This window comes from Xiphias gladius, chromosome 11 (genome assembly GCF_016859285.1).
Source record: "Xiphias gladius isolate SHS-SW01 ecotype Sanya breed wild chromosome 11, ASM1685928v1, whole genome shotgun sequence".
Classification (NCBI taxonomy): domain Eukaryota; kingdom Metazoa; phylum Chordata; class Actinopteri; order Istiophoriformes; family Xiphiidae; genus Xiphias; species Xiphias gladius.
In genome coordinates this window covers 25,606,916-25,634,366 of record NC_053410.1, presented here as the reverse complement: position 1 = coordinate 25,634,366, position 27,451 = coordinate 25,606,916, and the positions used below count along the sequence as shown (strand labels likewise).

The following is a 27,451-nucleotide window of genomic DNA, read 5'->3' as shown; positions in this document are numbered from 1 at the left end:
GTCAACGAACCGAAAACACCTAAGCTGACTGTCATGTAGAGCAAACTCACTGTTCAAACCTGATAACGGGCATGATTTGATTTATTAATGTTACCCTACTCCAGTGGTGGAAAGTAACTCAGTACATTTACTCAAGTACTGTACTTAAGTAGAATTTTTAGGTACTTGTACATTACTTAAGTATTTCCATTTTGTGCTACTTTATACTTCCACACCACTACATTTTATAGGGAAATATAGTACTCTCTACTTCACTACATTTATTTGATATCTTTAGTTAGTAGTTTCTTTTAAGATGAAGATTTTACTCAATGGATAACATAACAAGCTTTTAAAATACAACACAATGTTAAAGATTAAATCAGTGGTTTCCAACCTTTTTGGCTTCTGATGTCTTACAAAATCAGTGTGTAGTCAGGGTCACACTTGAAATGTCTATGAGTTGTTAACAGCTCAACAAAATAGGGATTTTTCCCTCTAATCTTCTTACATGGTTTTATTTCAATAAATGTTCAAATGATTAAATATCTAACCAAAAATCAGAGATTAGAGAAAAAGTCTAAAAACTCACAACCCCTCAGATTTATCTGATGTCCCCGTATTTAATACTGGATATAAAGTAGTTCAAACTAGCTCCATCCCCAGCAGCTACAACAGTGACATGCTGCTTACACACTGGTGCTTAAGTATTAATCTTCTAATGATGTCATATATAACTAGAAAATACGCTCACTAGGGCGAACACATCCGCCAAGGCCAATGTCAAACAACATACATCAGACTTCAGAGAAAAAAAATACAAATTCATAGTAAATGATCCGGATCTGACCAAAAATGTAATGGGTTCTTCCCTGGCCCATGCCGATTTGCACCAAGTTTAGTGCAAATTGATTCAGCACTTGTGAAATCCTGCTGACAAATAAACACACAAACTAGCAAACAAACCAACAGACACAGGTGAATAGATAACCTCCTTGGCAGAGGTAATGATATATCAGTCAGAGGGACCAAACCAGTACTTTTACTTTTAATACTTCAACTACATTTTGCTGCTAATACTTATATAATTTTACTTATGTAGGATTTTTCATGCAGGACTTTTAATTTTAATGGAGTACTTTTTCATTGCTAAATTGATACTTTTACTTAAGTAAAGGATCTGAATACTTCTTCCACCACTGCCACACTCAATGAATGAGCCCCAACTTGACCTCAAAAGTCCCTCTTGTTTTTGACAACTTGATGATTAATGGCTTTCTGTTTTGAAACACAGCAAAAAAGTAGCTACTGGCAAAACTTACTGGCACACTGCACGAATGTACCCTGTTGTTATAGTGAACATGGGCCATCTGTGAGCTGTGGTGGAAGAATTTGTCAGATCCTTTGCTTAAGTAAGAGTATTAATACACATATTCTGTTTCTACGTAATTACAGAAGTATTATTCAGAAAATAAATATTGGAATCAAAATTAAAAGTATTAATTTTGCAAAACAGTACCTTTAAAAATGTTATAGGACTAAATATGTCATGCTACTGCGTGATGCTATCCTGGCTGACATTAAAGCTGAAATTACTGTTCTACATCAGGAGTTGAGACAAGAGACTGAAGCTATTCACTCAGAAACATCTACAAGTCTGCAAGACTTGTGCCAAGATGTGGAGGAAGAAATTAGCGATATTATCCAGGGCTAGGCTCAAGTGACTGCCGAACAGGCTGAAATGTCACACACTTTCAACAATGCCTTGGAGTGAATCCAGCATAAAAATGTGCCAATCTTGAGAGTATGAGTTGGCTACGAACTTAAGATTCATCGGCATACCAGAGTGTGTCAAGGGCTCTGGCCCCAATAAGTTCATTACAGAACTTATTCCTGAGATTTTCTGTTTTGAAAACTACGCTTATCCAGTTGTTATTGACTAGGCTCATCATACACTAGCAACTAAACCCAATGCCGTTTCCTCCTTGCCCAACAGATATTAAAAAAGCTTGCTAAGGTTATAAGAGAACAATCTAGGGAAATGAAACCAAATAAAGTTAGGACAAACCAAATATAAAAACAAATAATAAGAAAACAATAAGAAAAAAGCAGCTAGGGTAAAACAAATAAAGCAAATCGTGGAACATGTTCAAGATTTAACAAGAATGTAGCTATTTTATAAGTTATGAGTATTTAAACAAATAGACATGGTCACAGCAAAAGGTACAGAGTAAGCAGAAAGATAATGTAGTGTTAATAAAATGACAAGTGTTAAGAATTGCACTTAATGAATTTGAGCAGAAAAATCCAAAGTGTGAAATTAGGTGTGCAGTGTTACCAAGTCATTTACAAGGAGGCTACATTGTGTGAGGAGGCAAAAGTGTGCTTGTGGGGGGGCACAGTGGATTCATAATTCTGACAGCCTGGGAGGAAAACCTATTGAGCAGCCTGGTGGTATTGGTACAGATGCTCCTGTACCCCTTCAGAATGGCAGGAGGGAGTACAGACTATGAGAGGGATGTGATCGGTCCCCTGCAATGCTGGAGAGTCTGCAGGCACAGTTCTGTTGGTAGATGTCTAGAAAGGAGGGGAGAATTGCACCAGTGATTTTCTCAGCTGTCCTCACTATCCCCTCTAGTTGTTTGCATTACCAGGCAGTAATGCAGAATTGTCTGCCAAGGGGGTTAAGCCGCTGTTAAGCCTTCTTGACAATGGCCATGGTGTTGATGGTCATAGTCAGGTCATCTGCCAGGTGCACCCCTAGGAACGTAGTGCTGCTCGCCTACTTCACGGTGGTGCATTCACTGGTCAGTGGGGGATGTTGGTGTGTGCAGACTTAAACCACCTCTTTGGTCTCGCTGATGTTGAGGTACAAGTAATGGCTCCTGCAGCACATTGTCAGCTTCTCAACCTCTTCTCAGTATGCTGTTACATTGCCCTTACTGATGATGACCACCACTGCTGTATCATCAGCAACCTGATGATATGGTTGGTGCTGGATCTGGTGGTGCAGTCATAAGTCAGCAGGGTTAACAGCAGGAGGCTCAAGATGCAGTCCTGAGGTGAGCCCTTGTTCACTGAGGTGGTGCCTGATATGTACATGCTAACCTGACTGTCTGCTGCCTTTCTGTCAGGACGTCCAGAACCATCAGTTGTTATGGTCTGATGGTGTTGAATGCAGAGCTGAAGTCAATGAAGAGAATTCTGGCAAAGTGTCCTTGTTCTCCAAGTCAGTCATAGTGATGTGAAGTGTGGTGGCTATTGCATCCTCAGTGGACCAGTTGGCACGGTATGCAAGCTGTAGGGGGTTCACTTTCGGCAGGGAGGCAATCCTTGATGTGCTGCATGACAAGCTGCTTGAAGCACTTCATCACTACAGGAGTCAGGTCCACAGGACGGAAGTCAATCATGCAGAATGGGTTTGGTTACTTGTGGGGGTCGACTGATATGGTTTTTTCAGGGCCAATTCCAACATGGAATATTAGTAATCAAATGATATTTAACACCTATGGGCATTTGCAATAAAAATGAATATCTTGGTGTTAAAATTAAGAATTACACAGTCCAACACAAAACTACTGCTATATAAGGTCTATGGGCACCCACCGTAGTGTCCCGAGGCTTCTATTAATTTTGTCCACCCCACTTATACCAATGAAGGTAGGCTAAATAACAGAAACACTTCTCTGTATAATGCAATACAGCTCATCAGCACCACACACTACTTACTCCATAAAAGCAGCATACAGTTGATTCAATGACTCTCTAAAACAATTTTAATAAAAACTGAACCTTATTAACTTCATGAATGGAGGATTTATTGCAGGACAGTTGTATTAGACTGCCTTAGTTTTAGCTAGGTGTACATAATAAACTGCCAACTGTTTGTGTATTTGTAATTATCAGTTGTATGCACAGGCTGCAAAGTGTCTGACTGCAATTTATAGGTTGCTTTCGGTGCAATTTTCACCTGGGAAAAATACCAATGCATATATGCCTGGTAGCATGTTCGTTAATTTGATAGATTTATCATTTATCATTATTATCCCCATATAGCATTTTTTTTTTACCTCCCCTTCCCCTTTTTAAATATGTAACGCAGTAAAGTTTACACAGATTATAATTTAAGTGACTTACTTAATACTTTTATCTGAGTACATTTTTACACAAGTAAGTTTACTTCTACACACACTCAAAGCTCGCTCTCTCTTTCTTTTAGCAACTTTCATGCTAATCCCACATTTGTTTACATGCTATTCAGATCTGCTACTCACTTAAGTTTAGCAGTTAGTGATGGCTTCTTCTTCTCCATTTCACTCACCTGCTCTCTCATACTCGGTGTGTCTTAGATCAACAAATGAGCTTGTTTATAAGATTGTGGTGTTTTTGAAACTTCAGCATAGAGAATTGTGATGTTTATTGCAACTTCAGCAACATCTGCTGCCTTAGGGCTGGGACATACCTTCAACACACATTTCTACAGCTCTAGTCCGCAAACATGTTTCTCTGTGCCCACCTGTGCCTGTAGCCTTCAGTGTTGATAGGCTATTACTTGTGATGTTTAACCAATCAGATAGTGTTGTGGGTGGGACATTGCTCAAGACCACAGAGTGGTGACTACACAGAAAGAGGCAGCTGCATCAGATATTGGATCCAATAATCAGCCAGACTGATAGTTGGTTGACCCCTAGTTTCTTGGTAAAGGGGTATAATGGTGGCGCTCTTGAGGCAGATGGGCACCACTGCTTGGCTGAGTAAGGTGTTGTCAGTGAAAACATCCTTCAGCTGTTCTGAGCAGTCTTTGAGAACATGGCCAGATATGTTGTCTGGTCCGGCTGCCCTGCAGGGATGGACCCTGGAGAGGGCCCTTTTCACGATGGCTGGGGATGGCTGGAGTACCTGGTCACTGGATGGTGGTGAGAACTTCTGTGGTGGAATGTTGCACATTCTGGAAATTTTGAAGGAGATAGTGTATATGGGCAGCCATATTCCGTGATCAGGTTGCAAAAGCTATTTTTTGAGCAGCGTGAAGGAAAATCGATTCATGAATATTTATGGCCATTATTGTTGATATCAACCACTGTGACATCAAGCAGATCTTTTTTGGTGACTTTGCTTTATGCAAATGAATTTGCAGAGAATGTTTGTGATTTAGTGTAACACAGGGAGCTAAAATGGATTATTCAGCAGAATCCAAAAACTTTTTATGATTTACGAAAAGAGGCAGTGATGTGCGAGTAGGGTGATGTTTTAAATGATGGGTAGCTGGCCATATATTTTGGCAGTTTTGTTTGGGAACTTCACACGAAACGTATTTTCGGCAAATGCCCAACTGGAGATGTTTTATTAGATGATGTAATGGTTTAATACCTCCTTGATACACTGTCAAGCATTTCAACTAATACAGACATTTTTGAGCAGCATTTCATTCCAACACTCAAGAACTTTGAGTGGTTCTCACTGTTCATGGCCAATAGTTTGGTTGTCCTTACCCTGGTTATTTTGAGAGAGATGTTTGCACCGTGGGCCAGACTGCCAGACAAACGGTAGGGGAATTTTGGTTGTCCTGGACCCCAGGGATGCAGCAGTATTACACTGTAAAAAAGCCGTCCCTTGCATACTGGGCATGAATGTGATAAAGAATTTTTATAAGATGGAGCAGCCAGCATTAGGCTCAGTGCAGGATTCAAGCCCTCTGTCGGTCTCTGACGAAACTTGGAGTTTGGCGTTTGCTGTTTGCCAGCACAAGCTGACCCCCACTTTTGCCTGTTCAATGGTTTCCTTTCAATGCTTGATCAATGTGCTTTGTACCACTATCAGTTTCACCTTGTCAAGTTCCATCACACTCATTTGTGTTTTGGAGAGTTTAGTGGAGTTGAATTTCTTTTTGGGCTTTGCAGGTTTCTATTGGAGGATTATGAAGAATTTTGCTAAGCTGGCCGCCCCCCACCTTGTTCTTTTCTCACAGCTAAAGGGGGTTGAAAGCCTTTTCCAGTTCAGTTGATTAGCCAGTTTGAGATGCAACATGTGGGGATGCTTTTGAAGCATTGAAGCAAATGTTCATTTCTGCTTCGGTGTTGGGGCATGCAGATTTTGATAAACATTTCTTCCTTGCAATTGATGCTAGTCACCAAAGGTTGGGGGCTGTTTTGTTGCAAGAGTTTGAGAAGCAGCAGTGGCCAGTGGCATAAGCAAGTCGAGGACTTCAGCCATCTGAGCGTTATATGGAAAACTACAGTGCCATGAAATTGGACCTGTTAGGTTTGTGTGGGCTGTGTGGTTTATGTGGGCTGTTATAGATAAATTTAGAGCTTATCTGATTGGTACTAAATTCACAGTGTTCACTGATAATAATCTTTTGAGTCACACGAACATAGCAAAGCTTGGCACTATAGAAAAGCAATAGGTGTCTGAACTTGCTTAGTTTGACTTTCAGATTGTGTATCACCCTGTCAGCAGATTCTGTTTTCAGGCAACATTCAGAACAGAAGCCGTCAGAGGATATGGTTGTGGCGCAATTTTCTGTTGAAGCCACACCAGATGATTTTATGCTAGGAGACCATTGCTATCCCTCAATGCACTTCCATATCTTGCATTCACTCCTTTGACATGGCCACTTTCACCAGCCTGCAGCTGGTAGATGAGGTGATATCATCTTTCCAAATACAGTAGCCGAGGAGTTTAAAACTTTGTAGGGAGGACAGATTGCAGAATTGTCACTTGAGAGTTGAACTTTTGAGGCAGTGGGGAAGGATTTTTGAGGGAGCACTGTATCAGTGTGTGTCATCAGATGGAAGTGCCAATTAAGCAGCTTGCCTGCTGCATTTAGGCTGCTGTGTACCGTGCGTCCTGAGCAGTTGAGGAGGTGGGTCAAGTACCTTCCTGAGCTGTGAATGCTTATAACACCACTGAACATCAGAGTACTGGCTACTTCCTTACGTTTGCGAGTGCCCAGGTAGTCCTGCTGGATATCTGGCACTGACACTACAGGGATGATTTAAAGGTAATATGTATGGGTGGAGGAATATCAGAGGAGGTTGAGCCATGCGTACTCTTGGGCTCGGAAGAACTTGAAGCAGGCAGCTGAAGCTCATAAAAGGTTCGCAGTGCTGCCAATGGGTGAGTCGTTAGGAGGCTTCCAGGTTAGTTACTGTTAGTTACTAGTTTAAATGATGCCTCAAGTCTAAAACCCAGATTGGCTTTTTACATTACATCACATCCTGAATATTGTATCTTGTAATAATGCTCCTATTGTTTTCAAATGTGTATGGCCACAGGATGGGCAGGTCTTGTTGTGGGAACAGGCTGGTGGGGTTGCTGAGCAACAGGGGCTGCCACCAAAGGTAGCTGCAATGGAATTCCAAGGTCTTACTGTTGAATAGGCCCAGAAAGTGAGGCGGCTTTTGAGTAAGCATTCTGGGGTATTTGCAAAGTCAGACATCAGTTTGGGATGTACAAACATGATTCCAGTCCTAAATTAGGCACCTGTCAAACAGTGCTACAGGCAAATACCCCCTTAGTCAGTATAACATAGCACAGCTATTGCAGCAGGATATAAATCAGGGAAAGCAGTAGTCCTTACTCTCTACTCTCTCAGTCAATAAAGGCTGAAACGCCCAAAAATATAATTTAAAAAAGAGTAGTTCACCAAATGACTCTGATGCCAGGACTATGAAATAGATAATGATGAGTTACTAGAGAACAGGGTATGTAGAGATACTATATTAATGAATCCTGAGGTGATAATTAGTTCATAAATATCTGTGAATCGACATATTGGCCACTTTCTTCATGAGTTGTTCCTCATAAACTCTGAGAAACTAAACGTTGAGTGGCACAAAACAGAAACTACTCATGCATTATTGATCAGTGAAACATTACTCTTCTGTGCTGTCTAAAGTAAAGTGATACATCCTACTAGAGTAGTTGCCAGGTAATCCCTGGTTATTTCATTACCTCACCATTACCTACCGTATTGTGCACCCTAAAATTATAGTGTAGATATCTTTGTTACTTCATGATCATCTCACTGTTAGCTAACATTTTTGTGCACCCCAAAGTCTCACCCCATACAAAATAGTTACTGAGCAGTGCCTCATTACTTCATCGTCTTAAAATTACCCACTGCTTTTGTGCACCCGAAAGTAAAGTGATACACTGCACAGAGTAGTTACTGAGTAGTAGTATTAGTTCATCATTATATCACAATAAGTTCCCTAAAAATCAGACACAGTAGGTCTCCAAACAAGTATCTTAATCGTAATATTCAGGCAACGTATACATTAAAATTCACATCCACATTATTATCTGATGTAAAAGTGATTCTGACAACTTAAACATGAATCTAATAAACAAAATATCATTTTAACTAAGCTTAAGGATATAACCGTGGATCTGTGTGGAAAGGGAATTACACCAAACACAAACTGCTTTTACAAAGCCCATTGAGTATTTACATACTGGCATAGTGCAGCATATGGATATTTCTCTAAGCAATAAGTACCAATCTAAATGCAATATCTATCGAACTCACAAAAATACAGAAAGGTGAAAAATTAAAAGAAAAACCAACATAAAGTGTCTTAGTAAGGTGTTTACCCACCACGTGCTGCCAGAATAGCTTCAGTGTGCTCTGGCATCAATTTTACAAGTCTCTGGAACTCGACATAAGGGATGGAACACCATGCTTCCAAAAAATACTCCCTCATTTGGTGTTTTGATGATGGTGGTGGAGAGTGCTGTCTAACACGTCGTTCCAAAATCTCCCATAAGTGTTCAATTGGGTGGAGATCTGGTGACTGCTAAGGCCATAGCATATGATTCACAATATTTTCATACTCATCAAACCATTCAGGCACCCCTTGCCATGTGTGGGGGCATCTGTATTTGCTGTTTCTCCATGCATTTATTCAGGTTTTTCCTTTGTCACCCGTCTGTACAAGTAGATAGGATTCATTCGTTCATTGTTTGCCAGCACCATTCTGGGTGTTGTCTCCTCCATGAAAAGCTTTTGCAGCATGTTGAACGTGCCAGTAATGAAAGTAAACTGAGTTTAGCTGTATGTAGGTTCATTCCGTCATCTGGTGTGGAAGTTGGAGCAGCATATGAGTGGAGTTACTTGCAAGTGAGCTGACAGTGCCTGCTGATGTCCCTACTTCACTATGAGTAAACTATCTTGCATATGTTAATTTTAGGTGTGTTTTCACCAAAAGCTTCTGCTACTTTGGAACCAGAGGAACTTTTTTCAGGAACTTTAATGGAAATAAAAGTCCCAGTTGTGCTTTCCTGTTTGTGTTGCCACACATCTGAAAATAGATTTCCAGGTAGATCATGCAAATTAGACCTATGAAGAATTAAAAAAGGACAGTGGTTTAAATGCAGTATTAACACGAGGAAAAAACAGTTGTCCTGTTTTTAGTATTTGCTACTTATGACTCAGTTGTTTGAGTTAGATCTAATGAATGACTGAAAAGGAGAAAGGCAGAGGAGGAAAATAAAACAGAAACCCCAGAGCACACTTTTCCACAGTATATCATCTGCTGAGTGTTTGATTAGTGTTTGCTTTAGAATGTAGCTGCTATGAAACAATCAGAAAATAAGGTTTTTTTTTCATCTCTCATTCACTGGCTTGGTTCTCTCTACTACCACTTCCTCTCTTCAATCACTCTCTAGCTCGCTCGACAACCACAGCTCTAGCTTGCTCGCTGTCTCAGCTCATTCGTGCTATTTGTCTCTCTTTTTCTTTCACTCATTTGTAGAAACAAAGTTAAAGTTAACAAATGATGATAAATGTCCACCTGTCATCCTAATATTGATACTAGAGTACTTCCTTGTTTTATGAATGAAGCAGTACACAAGTTGAAGCAGCTCTGGTGTCTGTGTTTGACGAATCTGCAACAATCAGCCCCCAAAGTTCCTGAACCTTCAGAGGCACTACCTACCGAGCAGGGACAATTTCGGGAGTGAAACTATCTTCCCAGAACTAAATTTAGACTGTTTCCTCAAAGGGGTATACAGGTAGAGAAATCGACTTCCTCCAAAGGTTCCCTTTCCCCGGCGAAAGTTATTGTGGTGGAAATTCACCTTTGTGGCATCTTTGCTAGCTGTTAAGGAAAGGAAATTTGGTTATAGGAGAGCCCTGTGGGTGCTAATAGGCCGCCTTTACGAGGTACATACATGCTTACATTTGAGTGGTTTCACTATGTATCTTATATGTTATAACTGTAATCCAATCAGACTGGGGGTCTGCTGTTCAGCAGGCAGGTTTTGAATATATTTTCTTTTGTTTTGTTTCTGTTGTGAGGAATAGTTGTATGGGGTTAGTCATGTTTTTATTTTGTTTTGTATGTAGCCAATGAGCCACTACCTTGTTGTTATCTTGGTGCTTGGTGCTTCTCCTTTGTTGATTTCAATTGATTGTTTTCTTTAGTGCTCACCCCCTCGATGCTTTAAACTGGCACCCTGTCAGCAATATTAATTAGACTCAACAGTGTATAGATTATTAACTCCTGCTGTACTGAGTTTATGTGTTCTGTTGCCCCATTAATCTAATCTAGCTGTTGTCAGATGGAGTGTGTGTGTGTCAAAGTTCATTCATTAATTCATTCTCTGCCTCCCATTACTATATCACACACTTTCCTGTCATTTCAAACCTTGCCACTACCCCCTGCCCTGCAGTAACCTTCTGCCCACCGACTCACCTGTTCCCCATCCCCTAATCAGCTCCCAGTACATAAACTGGCCCATTTCCACTCATTCCCTGCTAGATTGTCTATCATGCTTCCACACTGTGGATTTCTAGCATTCTTGCCTGATTTTGCATGCTTATTTTTGAGCACCTGCCTGTTTTTGGATTTTGCCTTTTGCCTACTCCTTTTGCCTTTTTACCTGGATTATCAGCCTGCCTGTTACCAACCCTGCCTGCTCCCGGACTTCACCTCTGGTTTGCACCTGCCTGTTTATTCCTGTTGAGCCTTAATAAAGGTGAACTATTGAACTTTTACCAGGGTCTTGAGTCGTCAAATTTAAGACTAAAGACCAGTTAATTGATGACATGGCTTGTGTCCTCATGTCTATGAAATGTTCCCAAAAGTGACCTAGATCAATGTTTGTTACACTGAATACATTGTTGCCAATCAACTTAGCCTTTTGTGATTAAAGCTGTTTTTAGCCAATACATATTTTTGTATAATAAAGATGGTTATCATGCAACAGCGTGATAGCCTGAAAGAGCCCATTCAACCCAACCGCTCAGTTCCTGGTTCTCTCCTCCCTGAGACACTCATCTGGTTTTGGTTGATGTTTGTGTTACGGCACCATACAACATTGCACTCACATACTACTTCACTGATTGCCACGATTAGTTCAAGTTCTCCTCTAAAGTTTATACCTCCTTTAGTATTTGATTTGTTAATAGGCTTGGTTGTGTGTCTCCCTCTTTTGTCATGACTGTATGGCCTGGTTTGTGATAGCAGTGCAAAGAAAATTTTCTTCAAATAATTGGTTAAGACCTCAGAGTCCACCCTCTCAAAACCAGTATCACACATGGAAGGGAGAGTCTGTTACCGGCTACTGACATGGCCAAGGATAACGAAACCTTTCCACCCGGTTTCTCTAACTGCTGCCCACACCATTAATGTGTCTGATTCATAACTTAGTTAGCTCTAAGACTTTTTTTTTTTTTTTTTTTTTTCCTTCTTCTAATGAAAGGTAGAACAGAGATTCCTGTGGTTGAGTTCTTCTCTATCTTGACCCATCCAGTCTCCTGACTGTTTTTAATCCATATCACTACAGCACTGAGCTGGGCTGCCCAGAAATAATATATTAGGCAGATCCAGACACCCCCGGTCTTTTGATGGAAAAGTGTCTTTAAGTCTTACTTTAGGTCTTTTATTTTGCCATATAAACTTGGATATGAGTTTGTCTAGCCAGTTGAATTTTGGTATAGGTATCGAGATGGGAAGTGACTGAAACAAAGTCTGGGAATCATTCTTACTGAAACTCCTCTTCCAAATAAAGCGAGGGGAAGGATATCCTACCTCGCCATGTCTTGTTTGACTTCTGTAAATTACTTAAAATAATTTGCAGCAAAGAAGCTTGCAGGACTGTATGAATAACTCCCAGCTATGTAAATCCCTGACAGTGTCATTTCAGTGGTCCAATCGTTTAGCTGGGAAGGTCAGGTTGCAGATTACTATAGATTTTCCTTTTTCAGTGAAGTAATCTTTTCCAGTTTGTTTCATCTTCAACGCGTAGGATACCACATTGTATCTAGTGGTTTCTGGGCCATATGACTGCTTCAACAGGTACAGTCAGCCCCTTAACTTACCTCTAGAAAACATCTCAAATGGAGAACCCTGTTGACCTCTAGGGAAGCCAGTGTTCCCATCTGAGCCTGTCTGAGCCAAAAGCTTATGAAGCACGTTCTTTAAGGTTTCATTAAAACATTGAACCAAGCCATCTGTCTGGGGTGATATAGAATTGTTATATTGTCATTAGGGCTCTGATGCTCAGGAGCTGACATACGGTGGCAAGTGAACCCTTTTGATTTACCTGCATCAATGCTGGACTCTATGCTTGCTAGCACTATGTGCGATCTGTAGCCATTAAAGTTGTGTATTTCTGCCCATTAACAAACACTGGTGTGAAGTGATGCTGATCTAGATGGCCTTGGCACAGAACAAAGTACTCTCTAGCCAAGGGAGAACCCTTGGCTAGATAAGAGGGTTTTGTGTGACCTAACGCCATACAATAAAACTCTTACTACTTTTTTTTTTTCTTGGTCTTGACAGGTGGTGCACTGGCTGCACTATGATCATTAGAAGGGTTCAACTGAATAGCAGATGTTCTTCCTTCAAATCTAGTGGACTAATTTAGAGGCATGGTGTTCCTTGACCCTTCTGAAGTTGGCACTTTAGCTCACCTATCTGGCAGACATGAACACTTTATCTTCTGCATTTGGGATCACACTCTCTGATTCAGGATGATGACCTCTGAGATCTGTCACTGAATGTTGCTAAGCTTGACCCACTTGGTGAAGCTCTTTTTCAGTCTTAAAGGCAATTCTTTTGGTGTCTCTCCTTCTGGTTGTCCAGTGCTCTGAAACTTCACCTGTCATATTTTGACAAGATTGCTTTTTTTTTTTTTTTTTTTTTTTTTTCACTTTTCTGTGGTCATAGTCCATGGCAATATAGTTACGCACTTCTTGCTTTGCCTGTGAGCAGGGGGACGAGCTCAATGCCTAAATCTTGTTTGGGCCAATGACAAACCTTAGCCATTCTCTCAAGTTTAGTGTTTGATATCATCAGGGGAAATGGGGCTAAAGCTTGGGCTCTCTGAAGCTTGGTGGCAACCCTGACCTTCTGACTTCTTCCTCACAGTGGCTGCCATAGCACCTAAATGACTCATCCTGAAGCCCTTTTTCTCCCTGGTCTCTCCACACCTCACCTTGCTCCTCTTGAGATGATTGGTCATCCAGCTGGCTTCTACATTGTCTATTATGCGACTCTCTGCTGTGTAGCTGAACCAGAGCCTGGAGCTCAGGTTTTTCAGTTTCAGGTCTTTCATTCTGCTCTCTTTTCATGTGGACAAGCGCTGACTACCTCTACCAGTTCTGACACTGGTCTTTGGGTCCTCCTGCACCTTAGTGCTCTGATTACCAGGTGAAGTTGCCTTTCCAATCTCTGGCCCAGTTGACTTGTCATTTTTGCCCCTGCCAAGCATCCTGCTTCCTCACTATAGTGTGGCCCACTTTCTCACACCGCTTGTTTTGTTGGCCTTTAAATGTGGATGAGAGACAAGGCCCAGGCAGCGATCAGTTAAGCCCTTGTGTGGGTATTTATTAAAACAGCAGCAACTTTCTACTTTGAAAGGTCAACTTTGTTGAGTTGCCTGCTTTGATCGTAACATCAATTATCATGAGAAGTAGGGGAACAAATAGGAAAGAACAAGTAGATTGAGAACTGGATACAGCAACCTCAACAGTATACTTTTCATTATGGGAAAACATCCATCAGGTCCTTGAGATCAGTGTAGTGAAAAAGAGACAGTAGACCATATCCCAGTAAGATGCAGAAAACATGAAAGATAAGAGACAAGAAATGGTCACAGAATTATGGCAAACAGTGTGGACTGCGCAAAGCAGAAAATGGCTTTATTTTTTGAGAACATCAGGCCTAATTACTTCAAAAGAAATGGACACTGAGGAAGAGCCACTTTTTTCTGCTTTGTTTGCTACATACATGCTTCACTTGGGAATAAAACCCGGGTCTCACAGATGGCAGACAGAAATTCTACCACTCTTTACAATGATTGCTAACCTTTGGCAAATCACTTAGTGGTCATTAAAAATTTAGCCTATTGATGATGCATATACCTGATGATGATGATGATGATGATGATGATGATAATATTGATACACTGCTCTCCCCTACATGACAGTACGTAAGTCGCTTTTAAAAATAAAAAGTATCGGTAGCAGTATCATCAATATTGGCCCTGTATTACTTGGTATTGGATTGAAAGAAGATTTTGCGGTATCACTCAACCGTAGTGGCTGCCGCCAAATTGGCTAACTTGCCACTACATTTTCGATTGACAAGAAAACTTTCTTTTCTTCATTCCCCTTGGGCTAGTTTATGTTAAGGCTGTAAAAGACCCATCAGTGTAGCAAATCTTAGCTCTTGTAGAATTATGTGCTCCTCCAGTACAACAGCAACCCTGACAGTCTGTTTTGGCAGAGTCTTGCTTCCACTGTCAGCAACAATAAGACGTATGCATTCCTTTTGTAGCAGCCTTCTCTGAATTGGAAGACTGAAGAACAAAATTAAGTATTCATTCACTAACCATGCTGTAACTATATCTAACACAATTCCCTTCCCATATGTTGGGAAAGGCATAAGGACCACAAAGTCAACATTATGTTACATTACCGTTAACAACAGATGATAATAGTGCCTAGACAGGAATTCTTACTACACAAAAGGACACTATCAACAGACGTTTCAATGTAATTTTTTCTTAGTCTAGTTTTAGGCTCCCTGTTCCCCAAAACAGGCCAGTGGAGATATCCATTGAAAGGAAAACAGTCTGGTACTTTGAATTATAAGATGAAATGATTTCCACCTGACACAGGCTCTTTAATCATATATAGGAATATAATTCAGTGGTCAGAATTGCTTTTTACAAGTGAATATTTACGCAAAATCCAGTGTTAATTCCTTGTCTGAGTATTCTAAAAATCATCTGACTATATAACCAAATAAGAATATTTTTTATTTTTCAAAAAATTTCCTGTGCTTAACAGTTCCTGCACTACCTTGTTTCGAATAATAGCAGACAACTACTTTTTTTTTTTTTTTTTTTTTTAACAGATGCACATAAATAGAATATACTGTTTGTTTTAACCTCAGCTCTTGAAAGTATACCTCCTATATGTCTGCTGCCTTTAACTTTTAACATTTTAGTGCATCAGAAGGCAGTGAGCAAGTCTGTTTTCACAGAACTGAATTCAAGTGGGTAATACTAAATGATCAGTAGGTTGCAAAATAAGTTAGGTTTACCCTGCTGAGGTAAAGCAGAAATTTTTTTTAACGAACACAAATATGCAAAACATACCTCACTGACTGTCCAAAAATTAAGTCCCCTGTGGCACGCAGCATTGTCAGTGGTGGACAGACCTCGTTTGCTCTATGGGGTTGGATATAAATTTTTGCAAGAGGGTGCACAGTTCAGTCAACTTGGAAATCTACAGTATGTTCCCTGAACTACTCTGATTGAACTAACTAGTTGAGTACACTTAGCTCAATTAATTAGGTAGCTAAAAGGTCAAATCTTATTTTTACAGTGTATGACAGAAAGTGAATGATAGCCACAGAAAATGCAGTCATTTATAAACCCCAACTGGGGAACTTATAGGTCCTTTATTTACCTCAACTGAGGAGAGACCCAGGCCATTTCTAGATGGGTAATCTTAGTATATTTTACATTATATCCTGGTAAATTCTCCTTTTCTCAAAAGGACAGGAAAAAAAAATCGGATTTGTATTTACCTAATATGGACAACATAATATAATGTAAAGAAAGTAGCTGGAACTATAACAGATAGGAAACTTTTTTTTTTTTTTTAAATAAGTATCCTCAATTCAGATTTAAACACAGTAAGCCAAAAGTAATGTACCTAATTTAACCCCCGCAATTCTATTTTGGAAAAATGGTGACTAAGGTGTTATCAGAGTTTTACAACTTGTTGTTATCAAGCCCCTTAGAGAACTGATTATAAACTCCACTCCTGGAGAATACTCTGAAACGGATGTAACAATGGAGAAGATCAGATTCCACTGAGGGTCATGCTCGGTCGGTAAGTACTTCACTCAAATGAATACGGTAGAATTGGTAAGTGTGAACATAAACTAACGGAGCACTTTATTAGGAACACCTATAACCTGCTTATTCATACAATTATCCAACTAGCCAATCATGTGGCAATAGTGCAATGCATAAAATCATGCAGATACAAGTAAGGAGCTTCACTTAATGTCCACATCAGCAATCAGAATGGGGGAGGGGGGTGATCTCAGTGACTTTGATTGTGGCATGACTGTTGGTGCCAGATGGGCTGGTTTGAGTATTTCTGAAACTGATCTCCTGAGATTTTCATGCATGAGAAGTGAGAGGAGAATGGCCAGACTAGTTGGAGCAGACAGAGAGGCTACAGTAATTCAGATAACCACTCTTTACAAAAGCAGGAAAGCATCTCAGAACTAACAACACATCCAACCTTGAGGCGGATGGGCTACAACTGCAGAGGACCATGTCGCGTTCCACTCCTGCACAGTTGACTGGAAAAAAAATGTTTCCAGAAATGTGTTTCTAATGAATGTGGATTTTTACTGAGGCAGATGGTGGGGTCAGAATTTGGCAGCAACAGCATGAATCCATGGACCCAACCTGCCTTGTGTCAACAATCCAGGATGGCGCTGGTGCTGTAATGGTGTGGGGAATGTTTCCTTGGCACACTTTGGGCCCTTAATACCAATCAATCATGGTCTGAATTCCAAAGTCCACCTGAGTATTGTTGCTGACCATGTGCCTCCCTTTATGGCCACAATTTACCATCTTCTAATGGTTAATTCCAGCATGATAATGTACCATGTCACAAAGCAAAAGTCATCTCAAACTGGTTTCATGAACATGACACAGTATAATAAAGTATTTGGTGAGTTTGTCACTCTGGTAAGATTGAATCAATAAATTAGAAACATTCCAGATTTATGCAGTAAATGGGCAGAAATGAAGAGGACGTGTTACACCGTTTCCCAATGCAGAAAAATTGACCTATAGGGAGGCGGTAAGAGATAACAAATGGAAATGGTCGTGTCTAAGAGCATCCCAATTGATTCTAAGTTTTTTTATTTTAGGGTCATATCCAGAGGAACACAATTTTATTAAAATTAACAAATACAGATCTTTTTTTCCTCTGCATGTTAAAGGACTCATTTCACTTTTTTGGAAAATGACTAACAGGCCAAGTCTTGAACAATGCTATTACGTCTTCTGTCAAAAAAAGTTATTTATTAAAAGGAAAACAGGAAATGTTTGAAAAGGTTTGGGGATCATACTTTGCTTTTGTGAAGTGTATGAATTTTATGATAAAGAAGATGGTTTGATTATGAAGCAGAGGAATGAATTCTCCTTGGTGTGTCCTTGGTCTCTAGAGAATAACTAAAGTTAATTAATTCATTAAATACTAGGTCATAATTTATTTACAATTTAGATATATTACATTTGGGATTACCAACATTTGAAAAGATTTTGTGTCCAAGTACCAAATGGTTCTGTGTGTTTTATGTTGTTTCTTTAATTAGCTTAATGTGTGCTATTGCCAACATAGCTTTGCTTTGTTTCGGCAAAGAATAATAAATATATTATTTAAAAAAAACCTCCCTATATTCTGTTGTGTTAATTTTCTGTCTGCTGTTAATGCAAATTTAATGTTTCCTCAATCAGTTTCAGATTAAAAGCCTTCCAATAATTTAGGCAGTAATTCCTCCCTTGTGTAAGGCTTTCTAAACATCTGCGAGAGGTGTTGAGTGTCATTAAGAACAACTTAACATTGAGAGAGAACAAAGTACAATCATCAGAATAAAGAATAAATTAACCAGTGAGAAAGTAAGAGCAGCAGAGAGATGCAATTAGAGCTGTGAAAATATACATTATACTGAGACTGCCATGTGAACCATTGTAGGACAGGTATTTCCTTCAACTCTTTGTGAGCATTTTACAGTTCTGCAGAGCATGGATTGTACAGTATAAGGAAAATGGTGAGGGATTGTGAAGAATTGAATACATTTTTTTTGAGACATTTAATGAATGGTTTCTGGAAAACGAACAAAAAGGCTTCCAGTTAGAATAGAGACTATCCAGCTAGTCTCTCTTATGAGTTTTGTGGTCGAATACTGGTGTCCTGTGCCTGAGACACATGACAGTTGCCTGTTTTGTCCGATTGGTAATTCAGTCTTTGGTTATAAGCCTCCCTAAGCCATGTGTAGACAACCTATCAATGGACTTGAGCCTTTGACACTTTTTACTGTATGGTAGTTGTGAGTAAATGTTATTTTATAGACCTGTGATTAGTTACATTTATCAAACAAATACATCTGGCAAGAATTATGTCATTAATGGTTAATGAAAAAAAATGAATAATGGTTTGACCTTTGGTGTAGGTTCAGAGATGCACACTTGAAATGTTAATGAAACAAATAAAATGTCTATGTACAATTTCAGTACTATACTATTCCAGACACATCATTCTTCAAAGGTATTTCTTTTCTGCATTACTGTCATTCTTTCAATGGCTCAGGGCTACATGACGTTCTCACAGGTGACCCAATGTGATTGTAAGGCGTGCAACTTTTTACATGACTGCTTAGTGTAGCACTATTTAACTGTTCCATGTGCACCCAGTAGAGGTCTTCATGGGTCCACTTGGCTCCTAGTTGCCAGATCCTGAATGTATTGCCACAGGTCTTGAGTCTCTATATCAATATGCCTTTCTCTATTCCAGTTTGTTGGATGGGTACTGTTTTAAATAGAGAATAGTGCTTAAATAAATTTTGATAAACCAATATTTATTTGGTCTACTTCGGATCAGGTCCAAAATTATTTTGGACTAAAAGACCTGTATTGCCCAGCCATGAACATATGCATTTCCACATGGCCTCACAGTAAGGACTAGTGCTTGGGAGCATGCCAAAACCATATAACAAACCCTGCCCTCAAGCTGCTGCTCCTTCATATTAATAGGCAAACCACTGGAGGGCTAGTATTGTGAAGCAGTACATCGTTACTGGTCAGCAAAGCACTGCTAAGTCTTTGTTTAATAAAAATCTGTTTGCACTGCAAACTATTTTTTTTAGTGCTTTTGTGTTGGCAGATTAGTTTTAAATACCCTTTTGCAAGTGAGTAATGAAGTGGTTAGATGAAGAGGTGCAAGAAACAAGCACATGTAACAGTTTGGGCAAATGTCAAATCTATAACACATCTTATTTGCTGTGCGCTCATCACTGGTTCTGCTCATGGCCAATTAAATGATGTCCCCTATTGTATGGTAATTTGGCATTAATTCACGCTGTGAGAATACTATACAGTGTCATTTACATGCTTTTTGAAGTGATGTGGGAAAAGCGACAAATGAACTGAAGAGCTCGGTGTAGACGGCCAGGAGGCACAGCACAGAGGCAATTGACAGCAGGCTTAATTCTTACTAATACACACCTGCTACAAGCCCTGAAGACACTCAACAACACTGGATAACCAGTGTTGTCGAGTGTTGTTCTCCATCATTAGTTCTTGTACGGTTTGTTGATGACTTTTTCAATCCATCGCAGGAACCTGCTAACACGAGTGTACACCCCGGGGAAAAAGGGATTACCACATCCATGACCCCAGGAGATTACTCCTGTCAGCACCCAACGGCCCCCCTCCCCCTGGCAAACCAGCGGACCCCCACTGTCACCCTGGCAACTGTCCACACGGCGGCGCTCTGACAGACTCCCAGCACACAGCATGCGGCTTGTGAAGCGACTGCCATAACGCTTTTTACACTTCCAGGCTGGAAGCAGGGGGACCCAGGCCTGGAGCAAAGTCCGGGAGTACTCCGAGTCTGACAGTAGGAAGCAGACAAGAAAAACAAATCTCATTTACTCTCAAAGCTGTTTTTACATGTTGCATCTTCTTTATTTAACACGTATAAATACAAATATGCAAGTAATAAATTGTTTGTTAGTGCGGTGACTACATGCAGTATCTCAAAAGTCCTGACCAGAGAGCGTGGTCTAATGTCCTGCATGCTGTCAGATTTAGGCCACTTAAATGTTACGGGGAGATGGTGGTTTGGTTAAATATTGAAACATTTCCTGACTGTGCATCAAGTCACAAATCAGTATAAAATTTCTAGGTGACAGGGTTGATAAGACCTGCTGTATCTGTGTACTGGATGGACAGAAATGAAACTGCTGATGAATCTGTTCATCTGACTCTTGGCTTCACAGTATCTTGATTAAGATACGAATAGTAAAATATCTTTTGTACTCTGTGATGAAATCCTAATGAAAGACAAACAGATGGAAAGTGAAGTTCTACAGTGATTTTGTTGACGCAGTGGTCCGAGCAATGACGTTACCTGTGATGCCCCAGCCAGTGATCACGCAGGCAGCAGGCCTCTTCTCCCACGTGTTACCTGGCTCTGGCAGACACACTGAACCAGTGTGCGGGTTGAATGCCACACAGTTGCCCTCTGTGCCTTTGAGCCTCAGCAGGGCGATGTCGTACTCCCAGCCCTGACTGTGATACTTTCTGTGTATGACAATGTGTTCAGGGGACAAGGTGCGTTCAAAGTCATCCTGCTCCTCGGTGTGGTAGTCACCCAGGCGCAACACGTAGCGGGTCGGGTCTCTGCCAAATCTGGAGGAGCAAAAGAAAAATTGGAAATGATGTTTTTAATAAATACCCATTACTTAATGTGCAGTCCATTTTAAAGGGCATGTATAGCAACAAAGTGTTATTACAACTCAGGAGGGCTTTAGTTTTGGTACACAACATTAGTCACACCATTTTATGTAACAGAAAAAAAACAGAATGATAAACAGAAAAAAAACAGAATGATAAAGATTAAAACACTGCCAAAGGATGAATACAGGTGAGTAGATTGGATTTCTAATCACTTATCTGTTCAGTGACTCAATTAGAAAAAACAAACAGGGTTTTGACTTTTCATACTTGGTTTTGTGTGTGTGAAATTTACCAGGAAAAATTTTCATAAATTATTCTACTTAGATGTTATGTAAAAATTCTAAATTCAAAATTTTACCAATTTCATTATTAATGCATAGTTGGAAACGGACTATGTGACATCAGTGTTCTTCAGGTATATAATGTTTCTATGTTTCTAATGGAAACTGGTGACCATTAGAGGGAGCTGTCTCCTACCTCTTGAAGCAGTGGGCAGCGGTCACAACCCAACAAGGGTTGATGAGTGATGCTCCGCACAGAGGATGATTGCCTTTAGACTGAGACCTCAGCCACAAAGACACCTGCCAGGGCCAGTCACCCCTGAAATCACACACACCAAATTAGGGCTGTTAAGAAGCTGCCGCTGGCTTAAACTGCTGCAGAATTCCTTGTCAGGACAACTGCGCGCACACACTACTCACTTAAGTTTAGCAGTTAGTGATGGCTTCTCTCTCTCCCTCTCTTACTCTCTCTTACTTGCTGTGTCTTGGTTCATAAGGTTGGGGTGTTTTTGTAACTTCAGTGTAGAGGACTTTGATGTTTATTGCAACTTCAGCGACGTCTGCTGCCTTAAGAGTCAGACATACCTTTGACACACAGTTCCGCTCGCTCGCTGGAGCTGCTACAGTCTGAAAACAATTTTGTCTGTGCCTGCCTGTGCCTGTGGCCTTCAGTGTTGATAGGCTATTATTCGTTACATGTAACCAATCAGGGCGGGACATTGCGCAAGACCAGAGAGGAACTACTATCCAGAAAGAGGTGCCTGCCTCAGAGCGCATATTTAAATCAATCTATTTTAGCGGCAATTGGATAAAGAAAAATAACGATTCTGATAATCTTAAAAATACTGAATATCAGATCCGATAATTGGTTGACCCCTAATCAGGACTGGCCAAAATGTCGTCACTTTCCCAAAATGTCCTCACTCACAAAGTATGAAACTCTGCTCCTCTCAAAGATAGCCATATAAGTACACACACACACACACACACACAGACACACAAACAGACACAGACACAGACACACACACACACACACACACACACACACACACACACACACACACACACACACACACACAGAACCATGTTTCCATCACTTCAGACTCATCCTTAACCTAACCATGACCAAGACTCGCCTAACCCTAACCTCAACCTAAACCTAACCCTTACCCTAACCTTAAACCAAGTCTTCACCCTAAAATGCAATGTTTTACATTATGGAAATTTGTTTTTTTGTCCACAAAAGGAAGTTGTAAACACACATAGGCAGTTGTCAGTGATTCTGATCAAAATAGGGCATACTACGGGGCAGAAATTACAGACATAAACCAAACTGTAAGTAGATAGTTATTGTCTTTTCATGTTTTTAAGTCAGGTAGTATACTTAATGTAATAACATGTATGTTGGTGTTCCATGGCTGTACAGAGGCTTAAAGAGACAGTGAATAAAACTCACTCTTATATGTGAGTGTGTATGAACGTATACACTTTTCACTGGAGCCAGAGAGATGCATGTGTACGCTAACCTAAGTGACTTATCTCCTCCTATGATCCTGCGTCGTCGCTGATTATTGAGTCTCAGGCCACAGGTCTGCATTGCCATGGCACCATCTCCAACAGGATCCAGGGTATAATCACAAATGACGCCTGCATCCTCACTGTGGCGGCAGTCATGGCCGTCTTGACCTGTAGCCGAACACTGGCCCAAGGATGTCTCGGTGCCCGAGCATCGAATGTTGTCCAGATGGATGGGACCTTGACCCTCACCAAAGTACGCCATGGATCGAGCTTTAGCTGTGCCGCTGAGAGGATAGCACACAAAGAAACACAGCATCATTATCATTTTCTCCCTTTTGTTTGATAAATACATATACAGTGTTTTTTTGGCACTGGTTTTGATTATAGTCTATTTTTTTCGGAAATAAAATTTATTATCTTTCCCTGATAATACATACGCTGGCATTTGAAACAATTAACAATTAAATAATGTCCAACTAAATAGAATCTTTTATCTTTTTTTTTTTCCTTTTTCTAAAGAATGCTTCTTCTCTGTGACCTACTGTGCGTTTATCTGGGTGGCGAGCTGCTTTATACAATGGCCCTTATAATTATAAAAAAGGTTGTATTGAATTGAACCAGCTTTTCATTGTCATGAGTACTTCAAGGTCAAATGCACCATATCAATTTCTGTGTAGATAATTCCCAGATCTATTTCTCTTTTGATTCCAACAACACAACACAATTCAGCAGAATACAATCCTGCCTTACCGATATTAACAAAACAATGTTATTTGGCTGGACTTGGATCTGTTTGCTCCTCTCCTACTGTCTCTGCTCAGTATACAGAATTTGAAGCAGGCTGAAACCTAATAAGGTTGTTCACATTTACATGTTTTTCTGTGTCTTTTGTTAGACATTGGAACATCTATGACTAGAATGCAGCCCATTAAGACTACATGTTAACCAACAGTCACTTCCAAACCACTTCCAAGCTGCTGCTCTGCACTGCTAAAATGATTTTATAACCATGACGTAAGTTGACAAAGTCGCCATACACATAATTTACAGACAACTGCTGTGCTGTGATTTCAGCTATACTTACTTGTAAAATGATCAGTCAGAGAGAAAGTTAGAAGCTCATTCACATCTGTGTCAGCTGCTGTATGGTCAATCGAACGAGATGCTAGAGAGGTGTGCCTGCGAAGGGAAAGCCCGACCTTGGGGTTGTGGTGCCATACTGGCTCTCTTGTATAGAAAGTTGCTAAGGTTTGTCCAAAAAGTCACTAGCTTTGTTGCTTGGTGCTTTTGTGAAGAAAACTTGCAAAGGCGTGTGAAAAGTCTGTAACTCTAGCGACAAAGGTGCTAAGTAACACCAACACTTGGCTGGCCAACCAGTGGTATAACATCAGCACTCAGTCACACGATATTCGGCTGACCAATGGTGTAACTTTATCACGCAGTCACTCAGTCAGTCAGTCAGTCAGTCATGGACATTCATTTATAGGGCTTGCCCTGCTGTTGTGTATCATAATAATTTTATAATACTTTACTTATTCAAATTCAACATTATTCAACTTCTGTTCTGTGTCATGCTATCGACATGATCTGTCAGTTAGTATCTTTACATGCATACTTTTCCCTGTGATGTATTATCCTGCTTTTAACCATATTCAGGATATGATATAGAACATAACCCGATTATTCATATCGCTGTATAATACTAACATTATCCGTTTACTGTTCATCTGTGTCTTTGATGCCTCTACATTACAGACAGTTTCATTTTTGCACTGAGGAGCACATCTTATTTCTTTTTATAACACAATAGTTATTTTTTGTAATGTACTTTCTGTAATACAGCTTTGGTAGAGAGTGCACACTTAATTTTGTTGTACCTGTTACTTTAACAAAGACAGTAAAGATACTGAATTGAATTGAAATAATTATATTTTTTTCCTTAATTATACAACTTTCATGGCACACTTTAGGCCTACACCAACAGAGAGGATGCCAGTGTGAATCCTTTGTAGCAGGAAGGTCTGGACAGGATTTAGACAGGCACTGTGATTTGGATTTGCCTGCCTCTCAACATCAATAACATTACATTGATTTCAGGGTAGCCTAATTGTTTATCATTATAGGCTTTCTTTTGTTAAACCTACCAACTCACTGACTATACGACTCGAGTTGAGGACACGCCAGCGCACATACAGTATCATCCATATCCCTAATGTGACTTATCCCAGTGTGGATCATATTTTAATGTTTTCATGACACATAAGTAATCCGGTTACTCATATATGATTCTTACACAGTGGTTTGAGCAAATGACCCTTTGGAAAAAAAGCAGGTTATGTGAGTCAGCCCCCATTAGAGTGTCTTCCCACAGTCTGTCTTTAGTCTCCTCTCAGTATTAGGTGTTTAGTGTAATGTGAGCTGTGTTTTTATTAAATGGGCCACACTGGACAATCAGGGACAGACTTTCAAAATTAGATCAGGAGCAATTACATAATATTTGGTGTCCCTCCAAATGGTGGTGCCTGAGGCTAATGCCTAGGTGGCCTATGCCTAAAGCTGGCCCTACACAAGGGCCAACAAAAGAATACACATAACTCTTATCCTTTACTTTAAAAGCATGTATGCTGGAGGAGATCAAGCAGGCCAGCTCTGATACTTCTCTTTCTTTTAATTCCACTTTCATCTGGTATTTCTTTGGTAATATGTATTTGTAAAGCACACTTTTACTTGTTTTTGAACAGTGCTATATAAATAATGTTTATTATTACTAATATTAATAACTTAAGGGCGACTCAAAGACAGCAGGAGGCACAGAAGGTGAGCTGCTAAAGGGCTAGTACTAAAGCTAATTGAACTGGCTGCGCTTGACAAGTAAAAATAAGCAAAGCAGTGTGGAAATCAAGCGTGCTCAAAAAATAAAGGAATGACAGGCCAGTTACAAGACTGAAAGAAGATAGTGATTCTGGATTGTCAAACAGTGTGCTGCAGAAGTTGAAGAGTAAAATTAACAGGATGAGAAAGGCGTTCGAGGGACAATTAAACTCCAATTGGCGGACAGTTTTGCTGGAAAAGTTAGTCATGGAAAACAGAGACTATCTGAAAACTGAGCTCGTTCAAAAAACTAAGGAAATTCAAGATACTTTTGATATGGAGATGGGCCATGTGTTGGCAAGATTCGAACAAATGGAAGCTAAGATTGATCAGTTATTATCCCTGGTATATTGTACTCTCCTCCCCCTAAAGGATCAGTAGGGCTGACTCTTATGGGTTGTGTGATCACCTATTTCTTCAGATTTAAAATTTGTTAGAGGCTGAAGCTGTTTATATTGATCTGAACAGTCGAATAGGGCATTTGAAAGACTGTATTAGTGATGCTAATATGAATGTTCCACCCAGAGTCAGCTTGGATAATGTTGTAAATAAACAAGGTGAAATGTTGGTAGAAATTCTGAAGGACTCCAAATGTTGTATTCTAAATGGATGGATATCTCGGAATGATAACTTTACTTCAATATCCGACCCACAGTCACCCCAGAGCCCTCCATCCAGCGGCACCTCCACCTTCCCACTGGTCATCACAGCCTCTGCTCCTCCCAGCTCTCCTCCCTACACCTCTCCTGCTCACAGCTATCACCCCTCACCTCCCCAGTCGAAAGCCCCACACTTCATTAATTCTTTGAATAAACTTCCTGGTTCTTTGAGACTTGTTTGCTGCATTTTGCATTTGGGTTCCCCTGTCGCTTGTGACAGTAATGGCAAGGATATTAGGAAGCAACAGTTAAAAAATGGCTAGACAAAAGAAATTTGATTGAAATATGCAGGGATGTAAAAGAAGATACGAGAGGGTGCAAGCATTAAAAATAGAGCATCTGCAAATAATAACCCCCAGTTGTTTTGGAATATGATAAATAATTTGGATTCCAAAAGAGTTAAATCCATCCCAATGGAACTGGTGTTAGAAAATGGATCATCTGTCTTTGGTAATGATTGTGTTTGTGAAAAAATGGGAGACAGATTTTGGCTCTCTATTTTCTGGAAGTAGCTCCTCTGTTGAGTGGAATAACTATTTTCTTACAAGGATAGTGGATCTTAAAAATATTATGGAGGCTAATAATCAGCAGGCTTCTTATTCCTTTAATCAGTACTTAAATGGTAGTTTCACTGAAGAGGAAGTTAAGGGCAATTGACGGACTTAAACTGAGAAAAAAAACGGGTATTGATAACCTGCCCAATGAACTATTGAAACCACCCTGTTTATTTTGAGTTTTAAGCAACCTTCTGTTTTGAGTAAAGCTTGGTTCCCTCTGTTTGGCTTAAATCCCTAATAAAACCAATCCATAAGTCCAAAAATAATGATCCTAGAGTTCCTTTGAATTACAGGGGGATATGTCCTCTCAGTTGTGTTTATAAACTCTACACTAGTATTTTTAATGAGCTACTGTATTGTTATTTGGAAACATTTGGTCCGTTGGTAGACGAACAGAATGGCTTTCGAAAAAATACAGCTTGCATTGACCACATATATTCTTTATCTACTATAGTTAATGCTGAAATACATGAAGGGAAGCCAACTTTTAGAATCTTAAGAAAGCTTTTGACTGCATAAATCGTGACTTTCTCATGATTAAAATCTTGTATAAATGGTAAATGGACTGCACTTATAT

The 27,451-nt window shown here is 40.0% G+C and overlaps 1 protein-coding gene across 1 annotated transcript in view; it reads right to left on the bottom strand.

The window, feature by feature from the left end:
• Nucleotides 1-17,127: 17,127 nt before the first annotated feature.
• The window catches only part of si:ch211-51a6.2 (neurotrypsin), a 34,617-nt gene continuing 24,293 nt past the window's right edge, over nt 17,128-27,451 (bottom strand). The window contains exons 11-14 of the mRNA XM_040138347.1: nt 22,796-23,071; nt 21,466-21,588; nt 20,660-20,940; nt 17,128-20,140 (exon numbers count right to left, since the gene is read on the bottom strand). Coding sequence (XP_039994281.1) covers nt 19,821-20,140; nt 20,660-20,940; nt 21,466-21,588; nt 22,796-23,071 — 1,000 coding nt within the window. The 3' untranslated portion in view covers nt 17,128-19,820. The remainder of the gene's footprint in view (nt 20,141-20,659; nt 20,941-21,465; nt 21,589-22,795; nt 23,072-27,451) is intronic.